The sequence below is a fragment of the Mustela erminea genome, chromosome 5 (assembly GCF_009829155.1).
Source record: "Mustela erminea isolate mMusErm1 chromosome 5, mMusErm1.Pri, whole genome shotgun sequence".
NCBI lineage: Eukaryota > Metazoa > Chordata > Mammalia > Carnivora > Mustelidae > Mustela > Mustela erminea.
In genome coordinates, this window is record NC_045618.1 from 27,886,802 (window position 1) to 27,901,835 (window position 15,034).

At 35.3% G+C, this 15,034-nt stretch overlaps 1 protein-coding gene across 9 annotated transcripts in view; it reads right to left on the bottom strand.

Moving 5' to 3' along the window:
• The window catches only part of HERC2 (HECT and RLD domain containing E3 ubiquitin protein ligase 2), a 235,516-nt gene that overhangs the window by 189,713 nt on the left and 30,769 nt on the right, over positions 1–15,034 (bottom strand). For all 9 annotated transcript variants that reach the window (XR_004285631.1, XM_032342316.1, XM_032342318.1 and 6 more), the window contains exon 4: positions 5,573–5,710. Coding sequence is in view for 8 of the 9 variants with exons in the window: in XM_032342316.1 (XP_032198207.1) it covers positions 5,573–5,710 (138 nt within the window). In the remaining variant the exon portion in view is untranslated. The remainder of the gene's footprint in view (positions 1–5,572; positions 5,711–15,034) is intronic.

A 15,034-nucleotide genomic window follows, 5' to 3' on the forward strand; every position in this document is an offset into this window, starting at 1 on the left:
AGATCACAAGTAGACAGAGAGGCAGGCAGAGAGAGAGAGAAGCAGGCTCCCCGCCAAGCAGAGAGCCCGACATGGGACCCGATCCCAGGACCCCGAGACCATGACCCGAGCCGAAGGCAGCAGCCCAACCCACTGAGCCACCCAGGCGCCCCAGTAAGATAATTTTTAAATTTTTTTTTAAAAAGAAGAGGAACTAAATAAACTAAGATACTATATATCTGTACCTATATCTATTATACCTCATTTTTAAAAAAGGAAAAATGAGAGTCACAGGCATCTGTGTAATGTAACAAAAGATCTAACATTCTTCCCTTTGAATTTTGGGTTGTTAAAGAAGGGGTGGGGTTGAAAACTTCCCAAATTCAACAAGATGTAAATCTACAAATCCAAGAAGGTGAGCAAATCTGAACAGGATGAAATCAAAGAAATCCAAATAAAGACACAGCATAATTAAACTAAAAACAAAGAAAATATCTTAAAAGCAGCCAGAGAAAAACACTTTAAATATGGTAGAATAACAATTCATGTAACAGCAAATTTTTCATCAGAAACCCTGGAGGACTAGTGAAAGCAACAAAATATTTTTGAAGTGATGAAAAAAGAATCATCAACCTAGAATCCTAAATCTAGCAAAAATGTCCTTTAGGAATGAAAGGAAAATCAAATATTCTCAAGTAAAGGAAAACTAAGAAAATACATCATCAGTAGAGCCACACTAAAAGAATGGCTAAAGGAAGTTCTCTAAACAGAATGGCAACAATAAAAGGAAAACCTTGGAGCTCAGGAAGGAAGAACACTGTAACACAGGGGTGAATACAATAGGCTTTTCTTCATCCCTTGACTTTTCTAAATTATATCTGAAGCTTTAGCAAAAAATGCTAAATGTGGTTATAAACATATGCAACAAAAATATTTAGGGAAATCTCTTGAACAGAAAAGAATAGAGGGAAGTAAGATTTCCATGTGTCAACCAAACTGGTTAAATGACACAACCAGCAAAATGTGCTTAGTTATGTATATGTAATGTATTAGACAAATCACTAAAAAGGCTACATCAAAAAAAATAAACTTAAAAACACTACAGATAAATCAAAATGGAATTCTAAAAATAGTCAAGTAAACCAGAGGGAGGCAGTATAAACAACACAAAAATGAAAAAAACAGAGCAAACAGAAAACAAAACAGCAGTCTTAAACTCTAATTTATCAAAAATTACATGAAATTCAATGCAAACAGTCTAAATATTCCAATTAAAAGACAGACATTGGTAGAGTGGACTAAAAACATATGACCCAACTATATGCTATCTACAAGAAAGTGACTTCAAATAGGCAAAATAAAAGTAAATGCATAAAGGGGTGCCTGGGTGGCTCAGTTGGTTAAGCACGGACTCTTGATCTCAGCTCAGGTCTTGATTTCAGGGTCATGAGTTTCAAGCCTTGTGCTAAGCTCCATGCTGGGTGCGGAGCCTACTTTAAAAAAAAAAAAAAAGTAAATGGATAGAATTAACAAAAAGCATACAAGCAAAAAATCAAAGGAAAGCAAGAATGGGTATACTAATGTCAAATAAAGCAGATGTCAGAGCAAAGATAATTACCCGGAATATAAAGCAATATTAAAAATAAGAAAATGGTCAATCCACCAATAAGACATAACAACTCTAAATGTACGTGCACCAAACAGCAAAAGATGCGACAAAAAAAAACAACAACTATATAGTCTTAGAGTTGGAGACCTAACATTTCTCTCAACAGCTGACAGAACAAGAGAATAAGGAGACAGAAAATTAGCAAGGTTATAAAAAAACACAACACCATAACCAACAGGATCTAATCAACATTTAGAAGACTCCAGCCAACAGCAGAATATACAACCATTCAGATTGTGTATACACAAATACACAAATATCAAAACAGATCATATCCTGGGCACAAAACAAACCTCAACAAATTTAAAAGAAGTGAAATCATACAGAGTATGTTCTCCGAAACAATGAAAAGAAACTAGAACTCAGTAACAGAAAATACTGAGAAAATTACCAAACTCTTGGGAACTAAACAACACACTCTTAAATAATCCATGGGTCAGAGAAAGAGGGAGATCAAAAAAATACGGACCTGAATAAAAAGGCAAATAAAATACATTAGAATGTGTGTGGCAGGGGAAGCTAAAGCAATCATGAGAGAAATGCATAGTACTAAATGGGTCACTTGAAAAGTGGGAAACTTTCAAATCAATAAATATAAGCTCCCATCTCAGCAATCTACGAAAAAAAACTAGCAAAATAAACCAAAAAGTTAGCAGAAAGATGGAAATAATTCAGAGCAGAAACTATGAGAATGAAAATGGAAAAATAGAGAAAAATCAATGAGACAAAGAACTGATTCCTGCAAAAGATCAATAGAACTGTTATACCTCTACGCAGGACTGACAAAACACAAAAAAAGAATAAACATAAATTACCAATATCAAGAAAGAAACAGGATCTACATATAATTAGAAGATACTAGGGAAAAACTCTACACATATAAATTATACAACTTAGACAAAATGGACTGATTCTTTAAAAAATACAAACTACCTCAATTCAGCAAATATGAAACAGATCATTTAAATTGCTGTACAACTATTGAGAAACCTGAATTCATAATTTTAAGAATCCCAAAAGGTAAATCACAAGGTCCGTATTGCTTCACTGGAGAATGTTACCAAACATTAAAATAGAATTAATACAGATTCTAAACAAATGCTTCTGGAAAAAAGAAAAAGAGCTACTTCACAATTCATTTTAAGAGACTAGTATTAGCATGATATCAAAACCAGAGACAGTACAACAAAAAAAAGTACAGAATATTGTTCTCGGGGCGCCTGGGTGGCTCAGTGGGTTAAGCCACTGCCTTCGGCTCAGGTCATGATCTCAGAGTCCTGGGATGGAGCCCCACATCGGGCTCTCTGCTAGGCAGGAAGCCTGCTTCCCCCTCTCTCTCTGCCTGCCTCTCTGCCTACTTGTGATCTCGCTCTGTCAAATAAATAAATAAAATCTTTAAAAAAAAAGAATATTGTTCTCATGAATATAGGCACAAAATCCTTCTCAAAATATTCATAAGTAGAATTAAGCAACATATAAAAAGAATTATACATCATGACCAAGAGGTTTATTCCATGATTGCAAAGCTGATTTAACAGTCAAAAACCAGACCCTTCATATTAATAAACTAAATGGAAAAAAAAATCATCAAGTGTACATCAAGTGATGTACAAAAAGCATTTGACAAAGTTCAACACTTACTCTTGATAAAACCTCTCAGGAAACCAGAATAGATACGAACTTCCTCACCTTTATAAAAAGCATCTACAAAAACTTACATTAATGTTATACTTAACAATGAAAAGACTGACTATTTTCCCCCTAAGATAGGAATAAAGTAAGGTTATTCTCCCCACTCTTAAAGAACATAGTAAAGAAGTTCTAGCCAGAGCAGTAAGGCAAAAAAAAAAAAATGTAATAGAAGGCAAATGGATTGAAAAGGGAGAAATAAACTGTCTATGTAGAAAATTTTTTAAAAATTTCCTAGTCAATTCAGCAAGGTTGCAGGACACAAGACAAACATAAAAAAAAAACTGTATTTCTATATACTAGAAATTAACACATAGGTATTAAATTACCAAAAAGTTATTTAAATATTTTTTAATTTAACAATTTATATGGAAAGGCAAAGGAACTAGAATTGCTAGAACAATAATGTAAAAAGAAGAAAATGGGAAGAACCAATCTATCCAATTTCAAGACTTACTCTTAGCTATAATAATAAAGACTGTGGTGTGGGCAGAGAGATACGTGGATTACTAGAACAGAAACAAGAAATGAGAAATAGAACACACAAGTATACCCAACTTATTCTTGACAAAGGTGCAGAAGTAATTCCATAGTAGAAAGTTAGCCTGATTCAAAAAAAAAAAAAAAAAAAAAATGGTGTTGGAGTAGTTATTGTAAGCATTAAAAAACAAAAAATACCTTGACCTAAACCTTACATTGCACACAAAATTTAACTCAAATGAACAGGAACATATATGAAAAACATAAAACTACAAACTTTTAGGAAAAAGCACAGGGCAAAATCTTCAGGCTCTAGGGCTAGGCAAAGAGGAGGAGGAAGAAGCAGGGGAAGGGGAGGAAGAAGAGAAAGAGGAAGAAGCAAAGTCCACACTGAAGTTTATCAAAATTTTACAATTGCTGTGCTTAAGACACTGCTGAGAGGATGAAAAGATAGGCTATGAACTGAGAGAAATTATTTGCAAACCATATCCAAGACAAAGGACTACTATCTGGAATATATGCAGAACCCCCAAAACACAAGATAAAGAAAAAGAAAAATCTAACTAGAAAATGGGTGAAAGACATGAACAAGTATTCCACTGAAGAGATACAGAGGTAAAGAGCCACAGGATATACCCCAAACTAAAACCACAATGAGGTATCACCACACACTTAACAGAATGGCTAGAGTTTTTTAAAAAGTGACAATGCCAAATGATGATAAGGACACAGAGAAACAGAATCATTCATAAGTTGCCAGTAGGGATATAATCTGGTGTAGTCACTGTGGATAAGTTCACCAGGTCCTTAAAAACTTAAACAGAGAACTACCACACGATCCAGCAACTCTACACCTGGGTATATACACAAATAACTGAAAGCAGAACTTGTGTATACTTACACTCATAGCAGCATTATTCAAAATAGCTAAAAGGTGGGGGCGCCTGGGTGATTCAGTGGGTTAAAGCCTCTGCCTTCGGCTCAGGTCATGATCCCAGGGTCCTGGGATTGAGCCCCACAACAGGCTCTCTGCTCAGTGGGAAGCCTGCTTCCCTTCCTCTGTCTCTGCCTGCCTCTCTGTCTACTTCTGAACTCTGTCTGTCAAATAAATAAATAAAATCTTTTTTTAAAAATTAGCTAAAAGGTGGAAGCAACATAAATGCCCATCCATGGATGAATGGATAAACAAAATGCAATATATACATATTACAGAATACTATTCAGTTTTTTTGTTTTTGTTTTTTGGTTTTTTACTATTCAGTTTTTTAAAGGGAGGAAATTCTGACACATACTACAACATGGACAAGACTTGAAGACATTAGGCTAAATAATGAAATAAGCCAGACATAAAAAGACAAATACTATATCACTGCACTTACACCAAGTAACTAGACTAGTGAGAATTCTAAAAACAGAAAGTAAAATTGTAGTCTCCAGGGACTGAGAGTAGAGAAGAAAGAGGAGTTACCATTTAGTAAGTACAGAGTTTCATTTTGGAAAGATGAAAAGGTTTTGGAAGTGGATGGTGATGGTGATTACAAAACAAGGTGAACATCTTAAATGTCCTTGAATTGTATACATAAAAATAATTGAAATGGTAAATTGTAGGTCATGTAGAGTTTATCATAATATCAAAAGATTTTCAGTTAAATTTTTAAGAATTCCATAACAACAACAAAAAAATCCATTTATGGTATCTAGAAAAGAAGTGCCAGATCAAGCTTTTCAAAGTATTAGAATCTCAGTTTGTAATACCTGGTTGCTTGCCCCATACCCAGCTCTCTAGGATTAATTTGGCCCTACATGCAGGTGCAGGAGTTTCTTCTTCATCTTTTTTCTCTTTGTCATTCAGATCTTCTTTCTTTGTTCCACTTTGAGTATCAACACCATCATCTGGAAAATCAAAAATTTTTTTAAATCTATTAAATTCCTTTTCAGAACGTAACATCCACTCATCAGTCTCTTCGCAAATGTCCCTCCCAGAAATGGAAAGGTTAAGTTACAATATACATTATTAGTTGAATATTTGATGATTAAAAGAAAACAATATGAGTCATCACCACAAAGGTACAGTGTGATTTATGAAGTAATGAATAGTTTAGTGGCCCTTTAATAAAGAAATCAATATATCATTCAAATTCTTCTTTGAAGCAGGTCTCCTAAAGTATTCCATTAATTTCCTATTACATTTCACAACTAACAAACTTAGTCTTTGGTATTACCTAACTGAATTTCATATGAACTGCTTTTATCCAGTGATCCCCAATTGCGGTGTCCAAAAGAGAGGAGGATGTGAAATGGTAGCATGATTCAAAAACCATTTTTAACTCTATATATTACCATACTCCACCAACTGAGAACCACTGCTACACAGAATCACTGCCATTGACAAAATATAATTCAGAGCATTCAGACACACAAAAAGGCTGAACACCAGGACTTTGAGCCACTGACAATTTAAAGTTTCAGTCAAGAACAAATGTCATGAAACTCCTTACGCACAGCAAATAAAGACAGAACCTAACCTTGAAGTATAAATGTGTCCTATCCTAGAATGCCCTTACTAAATGAATTATTTTCTAAATGAAAGAAATAAACATCTAAATCTGTGAAAGGGATTATATCATATTACAAACAGTAAGAAGTATCTAAAATTAACTGAAACCAACAAGTAACAAATATTAAGGAACTCCTGCAATTTATAAGAGAAATACCAGATATCAAACAGAAGGAATCCCAAATAACTAATGCTATGAAGAGATACTCAAATTCTGTTTAGAAAAATTTAAATTAAAACAATGAAATATTACTTTACATTCACCAAATAGACAATTGTTGGCTCCAAAACAGGAATTTTTTCCCATTTCATCTGGTTTTATTCACTGATAAAACCCAAGTGCCTAGAACAACACATGCCCAGAAGTAAGCTTTCAATGATCTGTTTGATAATTAAATAATGTCAAATAATTGGAGCCAGGGACATAAACCTTCAGGCACAACTGGCCAAAGGGGTGGACCCCATATAACTAGACTGGACAGCAATCAACTGAGTTACATACAAAGTCCTCTAATCCCTTCCAGGGGCTATGCTCACAAAATTCCCATACAGGCCCACAATTAGAAGAATGCAGAGGGCAGAAACCCACAGCAATCCAATGTACTATGAATATGACTTTAAAATACAGTACTAGGGGCGCCTGGGTGGCTCAGTGGGTTAAGCCTCTGCCTACAGCTCGGATCATGATCTCAGGGTCCTGGGATCGAGCCCCGCGTTGGGCTCTTTGCTCAGTGGGGAGCTTGCTTCCCCACTCTCTCTCTCTGCCTGCCTCTCTGCCTACTTGTATTCTCTCTCCATAAAAAAAAAAGAAAGAAAAAAAAATACAGTACTGAATAGCAAAGGGACAAACTCGGGCTAAGGAACCATACATTCCATTAACGCAACCTAAAAATGCATGCATTTAACACTAGAATGTTTCATAATGATACACAAACACATTAGAAAGGAAAATCTTTTTTAAAGATTTTATTTATGTATTTGAAAGACAGAGAATAAGAGAGAGACAGAGCACAATACGGGGAGGGTCAGAGGGAGAAGCAGACTCCCCACCAAGCAGGGAGCCTGACGTGGGACTCGATCCCGGGACTCCAGGATCATGACCTGAGCCAAAGGCAGTCAGTCACCCAACCAACTGAGCCACCCAGGCACCCAAAAAGAAAGGAAAACATTTTAAAAGATGGGAGTTGAAATGGTGTGCCAGGAACTATGAAGCTGATTAACTTAACCCGCAGATCCTGAAGCTGAAGAAAGGACCTCTGTCACTGGTACACATCAGGTGTCCCATTCTTTCAACTTCTTATGACTAACAGTACCTCTACTATTTACAGAAATATCCAACTGGGCATTAAATACAGATTTTTTGGTAATATGTTCAAGTCCTAACTTCCTGTACCTATGAGTGTGACCTTATTTGCAAATAGGGGATTTCCAGATGATCAAATTAAGAAGTCATAAGGGTAGGCCCTAATCCAATCTGACCGGTGTCCTTACAAAAAGAATGAATTTGAACACAGACAGACATACACAGAGGAAAGACAATGTGAAGACATGGGGAAAAGGCAGCCATCAAGAAGGACAAAGGCTTGGAACACAGCCTTTTCTCATAACCTTCAAAAGGATGCAATCCTGCTGACACCTTGATTTTAGACCTGTAGTCCCCAGAACTGTGAGACAATATGTTTCTGTTGTTTAAGATTTCCCAGCCTGTAGCACTCTGTTACAACAGCCCTAGGAAACTAATACAAATACTCCTTCTTAGCACTCTCAGAGACATCTTCACCAAGAGGCTTTAGGAAGTTCATCTCATGCACCCTGGAGTCTCTGGACCACCTGTGATGACATGTTGCCTACAGGATTCAGATGCAGGAAAAAAACTGCCCTTCCCAGACAAATGCTATTTATCATTAGTGGAAAATGCTAACCATATACTCAGCTTTCCGGGAAACAAAGGCTCTCAAAGACCCTGAGCCTATAACCCTCCACACACCCAGCTCCCCACTACACTTTGGGTCATGAAAGCAGCATCCTACAAGCTTGATTTAAAAAAAAAAAAAAAAAAAAAAAAAAAGACCCAACCACAAGCTATCTTTTTTTTTTTTTTAAAGATTTTATTTATTTATCTGACAGAGAGAAATCACAAGTAGATGGAGAGGCAGGCAGAGAGAGAGAGAGAGGGAAGCAGGCTCCCTGCCGAGCAGAGAGCCCGATGCGGGACTCGATCTCAGGACCCCAAGATCATGACCTGAGCCGAAGGCAGCGGCTTAACCCACTGAGCCACCCAGGCGCCCCACAAGCTATCTTTAAAAAACTCATTAATAGGGGCGCCTGGGTGACTCAGTCAATTAAGCGTCTGCCTTCAGCTCAGGTCATGATCCCAGGGTCCCAGAATTGAGCCCTGTATCAGGTTCCCTGCTCAGTGGGGAGCCTGCTTCTCCCTTTCCCTCTGCCTGCCACTCTGCCTGCTCATGTTCTCGCTCTGCCTACTTGTGCACTCTCTCTCCCTCTGTCAAATAAATAAATAAATAAATAAATTTTTAAGAATAAAAATAAAAAACTCATTTATATATAATGATACAAAGCAATTAAATGTAAATGAGTGGAAAAAATAAATAACAAGAAACACTAATGAAAGAAAGTTGAAACAGCTATATTAATGAGACAAAACAAATTCCACAGCAAAGAAAATTACCAGAGATAAACAGGAGTAACACATAATAATAAAGGGGTAAATTCACCAACATGTGTACGAAGTCAACAGTAACACCTCAAAACACAAACTAAGAACTGAATAGAAAGATGGACAAATCCACAATTATATTAGAGATATCAACACTTCCCTCTCAGTAACAGAACAAGTAGAAAGAAAACCAGCAAAATTAAGGAACTGAACATCATGATCATCAATCAAAAGGAAGCAATCAACATTTTACACATTGAGCCACCCAACTACAGTAGAATATCATTCCTTTTTTTTTCTAAAAGATTTTATTTATTTATTTGACAGAGAAAGAGACAGCAAGAGAGGGAACACAAGCAGAGGGAGCAGGAGAGGGAGAAGCAAGCTCCCTGCTAAGCAGGGAGCCCAATGTGGGGCTCAATCCCAGGACTCTGGGATCATGACCCAAGCCAAAGGTAGACCATAACAAATGAGTCACCCAAGCACCCCAAGAATATCATTCTAAAAAAAAGTGACACCTTGATTTCAAGATTTGTATCCTCTAGAATGGTGAAGTACATATTGACTATTCACCAAGACAACACCACATCTTAGGTCATAAAACAAATCTTAACAAATTTAAATGAGTTGAAATCAACCACATTAAATATGTCCTCTCCATATGCCATTAAAACTAGAAATCAATAACAGAAAGACGACTAGACAATGTCAAAAGACCTGGAAATTAAACAACACATTTCAAAGTAATGCACAGGTCTCAGCAGAAATGTAATTAAATATTAAATAAAGAAATAAAGAAATAAATGTTTTTAATTGAACAAAAATACACCAAAATATGTAGGGTGCACTTAAAATACTGCTTACAGGGAGAATGTGTATTATTAAAAGTTTATGTTAACAAAGAAAAAAAGGTCTGAAGTCTACAATCTAAACTTCTACCTTAAGAAACTAGAAAGAGAAAAGCAAAAAAAACCAAAAGCAAGCAGTAAGAGGGGAATAAGAACAGAAATAAATAAAACTGAAAACAGAAAAACAGAAAATAAATCAATGAAACTAAGCTGATTTGTTGAAAAGATCAGTAAAATTGATAAATCTTGCATAAGACTACTGGTGGGGGGGGAGAGAAACACAGTAATTAAAACATCAAGAATAAACAAAGGCTATCTCTACAGCCTGTGAGGATACTAAAAGGAAAAAAGAATACTACATCAATTCTAAACACATAAATTCAACAATTTAGTAGACATTGACCAGTTCCTCAAAAACAAACCACAGAAACTCATCCAAGACGAACTGCATAAGCTAAATAGTATGATAACTATTCAAGAAATTTACTTCCGAATTTAAAACCTTTTGAAATAGAAACCTCAAGACCTAGAAGATTTCAATGGAGAATTCAACTAAATACTTACATAAGAAATTTATACCAATTCTATACAATCTCTCTCAGAAAATGGGAGGAGGAACATTTCCCAACTCATTTTACAAAACCAGTATTACTCTAACACCAAAAGTAGACAAACAAGAGTACAATTAACCTTTGAACAACAAGGGGGTTGGGGTGCCAATTCCCTGCCTGTTGAAAATCTGCACATAACTTTGGACTCCCCAAAAACTTAACTACAAATATAGCCTACTGTTGACCATAAGCCTTACTGATGACATAAATCACCAATTAACACACATGTTTTGTATATGTATTCTATACTGTACCATTACAATAAAGTCAGCTACTTAAAAGAAAATGTCAGGAAAACCATAAGGAAGAGAAAATACATTTATAGTACTATAAATTATGTGCATAGAAGTGAACAGGCACAGTTCAAACCCATATTGTTCAAGGTCAATCATACAGAAAATGCAGCTATAAATAAATATCCCTAATGAACATACATGCAAAATTCTCAACAGACTATTAGTATACTGAATCCAACAATACATATAAAGAATAATACACTATAACCAAGAGAAGTATATCCCAGGAATACAATGCTGGTTCAATGTTTGTAAATCAATCTATGTAATCCCCAACAGAAATAAGAATCACTTGATACTAGTGATGTATAAAAAGCTTTTGACAATATGTATCATTCATTCAGGACAAAAATTTTCAACAAATTAGGAAGAGATGAGAACTTCCTCAACCTGATAAAGAACATCTACAGAACTCTATAGTTCATCACACTTTATAATAAAAAAAAAGAATCCTTTCCCTTAAGATAAGGAGTAAGGTAAGGATGTCCATTCTCTTTATCCCTATTTGATACTGTACTGAAAGTCCTAGTTAAAGCAGTAAGATAAAAGAAGATAAAAACTGTTCCTCTTCACAAACTACATGATTGTCTTCAAGAAAATCCCAAGAGATCTACAAACAAACAAACAAAAAAACACTGCCTTATGAGTTTAGCAAGATCATAGGAGACAAAATCAACACAGAAAAATGTAATAAACAGTACCAGCTACATACTGTTTTCTATGTAACAGATACAATGCAGAAATTACACCATATAATATCACCATACAGTTGGAAACCAAAAAAAATTTAACATTTATAATAGCTCCAAAAGAAGTAAATTCTTGGGTACACACTATCAAAAACATAGCCCACTTAGGAAATGTATGTTGTATAGTACAAAATCCTGATGAAAGAAATAAAACACTACCTAAATAAATGAAGATATACTATGTTCATGAATTAAAAAACAAAATACAGCAATGATGTTAACTCTCCCCAAACTGATCTATAGATCTAGCACAATACCAAGCAAAAACCAAGCAAGAATTTTTTTGCTGGTATTAGATAAGCTGATTTTTCTTAAAGATCTTATTTATTTGAGAGCAAGGAAGGGAGCACAAGCAGGGTGAAGGACAGCGGTAGAAGCAGACTCCCCTGCTGAGCAGGGAGTCTGATGTAGGGCTCGATACTGGGACTCTGGGATCATGACCTGAGCTGAAAGCAGATGCTTAACCGAGTGAGCCACCCAGGCACCCTAGATAAGCTGATTCTAAAATGTACACTTAAGAGCAAAAACTAGAATAAATAAAACAACTACAAAAAGTAAGAATAAAGTTGGAAGAAGCAATTTAATACTATAAAGCCACAGTAACAAAACCAATTTTAATACTATAAAGCCACAGTAATCAGTGTGCCATTAATAAAGAAACATATCAATAACTGGAAAGTCCAGGAATAATCACATACAAAAGGAGTCAATTAATTTTGACAAAATACAAAAGCAACTCAATGGAAAAAGGACAGTATTAGAAAAACTGGATATCCGTATGAAAAATAAAAAATAGCTTCAACCCAAACCTTATACTTTATACAAAAGTTAACTCAAAATGAACCAAAGATCTAATAACAAAATGAAAAACTATAAAACTCTTAGTTGGAAGAGAATATAGGAGAAAATCTTTGTTACCAAACACTAATCAAAAAAATTCTTATACATGAGACCAAAAACACAATTCATAAAAGAAAAAATTACAAAATACATATTAAGAGAATGAAAAATTAGGTACTAGACTTGAGAGAAAATATTTATAAATGATGTATCTGAGAAAGAACCTAGAATGAAAATACAAACCATAAAATATTCTCAAAACCAAACAAAAAGAAAACAAACAACCTAATTCACCAATTAATAAAAAGATGTAAACAGAAACTGCACCAAAAAGGATATAAGGATGAAAAATAACCACATGAAAGGGTATTCAATGTCATTTGCCATTAAGGTGATGAGCTCATAGTACACGATGAGCTCATACTACATAATTATAAGAACAGCTAAAATTAAAAGTGCCGATAATACCAAGCGCTGACAAGGATACAGAGCAACAGGCACTAACACACAGTGCTAGAGGGAAGGCAAAATGATAAAGCCACTTTGAAAAACAAAATGGCAGTTTTGTATAAAATGAAAATTGCCCTTACCATATCGACCAACAATCACACTACTAAGTATTTATCCTAGAGAAATGGAGACTATATCCATGAAAAATGTGTACAGAAATGTTAATAGCACCATTATTATAATTACAAAAAAATGGTAACAACCAAAATGTCCTTTAGTAGATAAATGGATAAATACACTGTCATATATTCAAATTATGGAATATTACTCAGTAATAAAAAGAACTGCTGATACAACAATATGGATGAATTGTAAAGATACAACTAGTGAGTAAAGGAAGCCAACTTTAAAATGTTACATAATGTGGATTTGGAGGAAGATGATAGAGGAGTAGGGGACCCTAGCTTCACCTGATTCCTGGAATTCAGCTAGATAGCTATCATTCTAACCACCTGTGAACTGAACTGGAGGTCTAAGAAGAATTGTTTTAATTCTACAAATAGAAAAGTGATCACATTTTCAAGGTAGGAGGTGCTGAGAAGTCAATCTGATGCAATAAATCACAAGATTAAACCATACGGGGAGGACCCTCTGCAAGCCCACTACCAGAAAGTGATAGAGGAGTGGAGCACAAAACCAGAACTTAACAAAAGTCGTATTGGGTGAGAGACGTCCCTGCCTGAAAAGTGCTCAGGTGGCAAAACTGACAGAACTCTAGGTGGGAGAATGTGGTCTCACGATCCCTGGGGTCATAAAAGAATGGAGGACCTGAGTGTGGCAGAGTTCCGAAGCATCAGAGTAGGGAAACCAGCTACAGTCAGGGAGCCCAGGAGTGGGCATAAATCCTGAACTGCAGCACAGCTGGGCAACTGCTCTCTGGGCAGGAGCCCAGCAAGTGACAGAACCAAGGGGAGACCTTCCTCCTTCCCCGGACAGGAGTGGTGAGGTGAGGTGCATGCCAAAGGAGTCTGCTAAGTTTGGAGATTCAAACCAGAGGCCCATACCTATGATTAAAAAAACACTGTCAAAAACTCAGTGAACCCAGAGTGGGGAAGGAAAATCATGGAGACAAAAGTGATTGAGTGCTTTTCCTTGAGGGTGCATTGAAGAGTGGGGGCTTTCAACTCCTGGAGATGGGGTGCTGCCATTTTTATTTTCATCCTTGAAAGTGGTGGGAAAAGCCTTCAGGGAACAAAAGTTACACAGAGCAATCTGGAGGTGCTTATACAGAGCCCAGCCCCCTGGCAAGAGGGAAGCAATTATGCCCCAGCAAAGACAACTGAGAATCAAAGCAACAGGTCCTTCCCCCAGAATATCAGCAAGAAAATCTGGCTAAGACCAAATTTACTGATTACACACAGAACTGAAAACTACAAAACTCCAGTGCTAAGGGAAAACTGTAGATAGAATTTATAGCTTTTTTTCCTCATGATTCTTTGTTTCAATTTTAACTTTTTTCTTTTACCTTTTCAATGGATTTCTTATCAACTCTCTTAACTTTATTAATTTTCATTTTTACAGTTACATTCATTTTATTTCTGTATATATGTGTGTGTTTTCCTTTACAATTTAAGGATGTAGTTTCTTCTGACAGACCAAAACATAATTGCTCTGTTCTGTTCACCTGACTACATTCTTTCTTTTATGTCTTTTTTAATTTTCATTTTATAGTTACTTTCTATCCTTTCACTGTATTTAAATTTATGTATATAAATACATATATTTTTATATATTTACTTATAAATATATAAATGTTTATATAAATTTATAAAATTGTAAGTTTATATATAAATATATACATATATTTACATGATATATGCATTTTATACACATAATGTGCACATATATAATAATATATACATACACATTTAAATAATATACACATAAATATATATGTGTATATACATATATGTATACATATATATACACACACACACACATTCTTTTGTATAACATATATATGTATATTGCCTTTTTTGTTGTTGTTACTGGTTTCTGGTCTCTCATGATTTGATTAGTGTGTAATTCTCTGGAGTCATTTCTATTTCAGTGTTTTGATCTCTCATTCCTCTATTCTTATCTGGACAGAATACCAAGACAAAAAAATCACCTTAAAAAAAGAAAAGAGG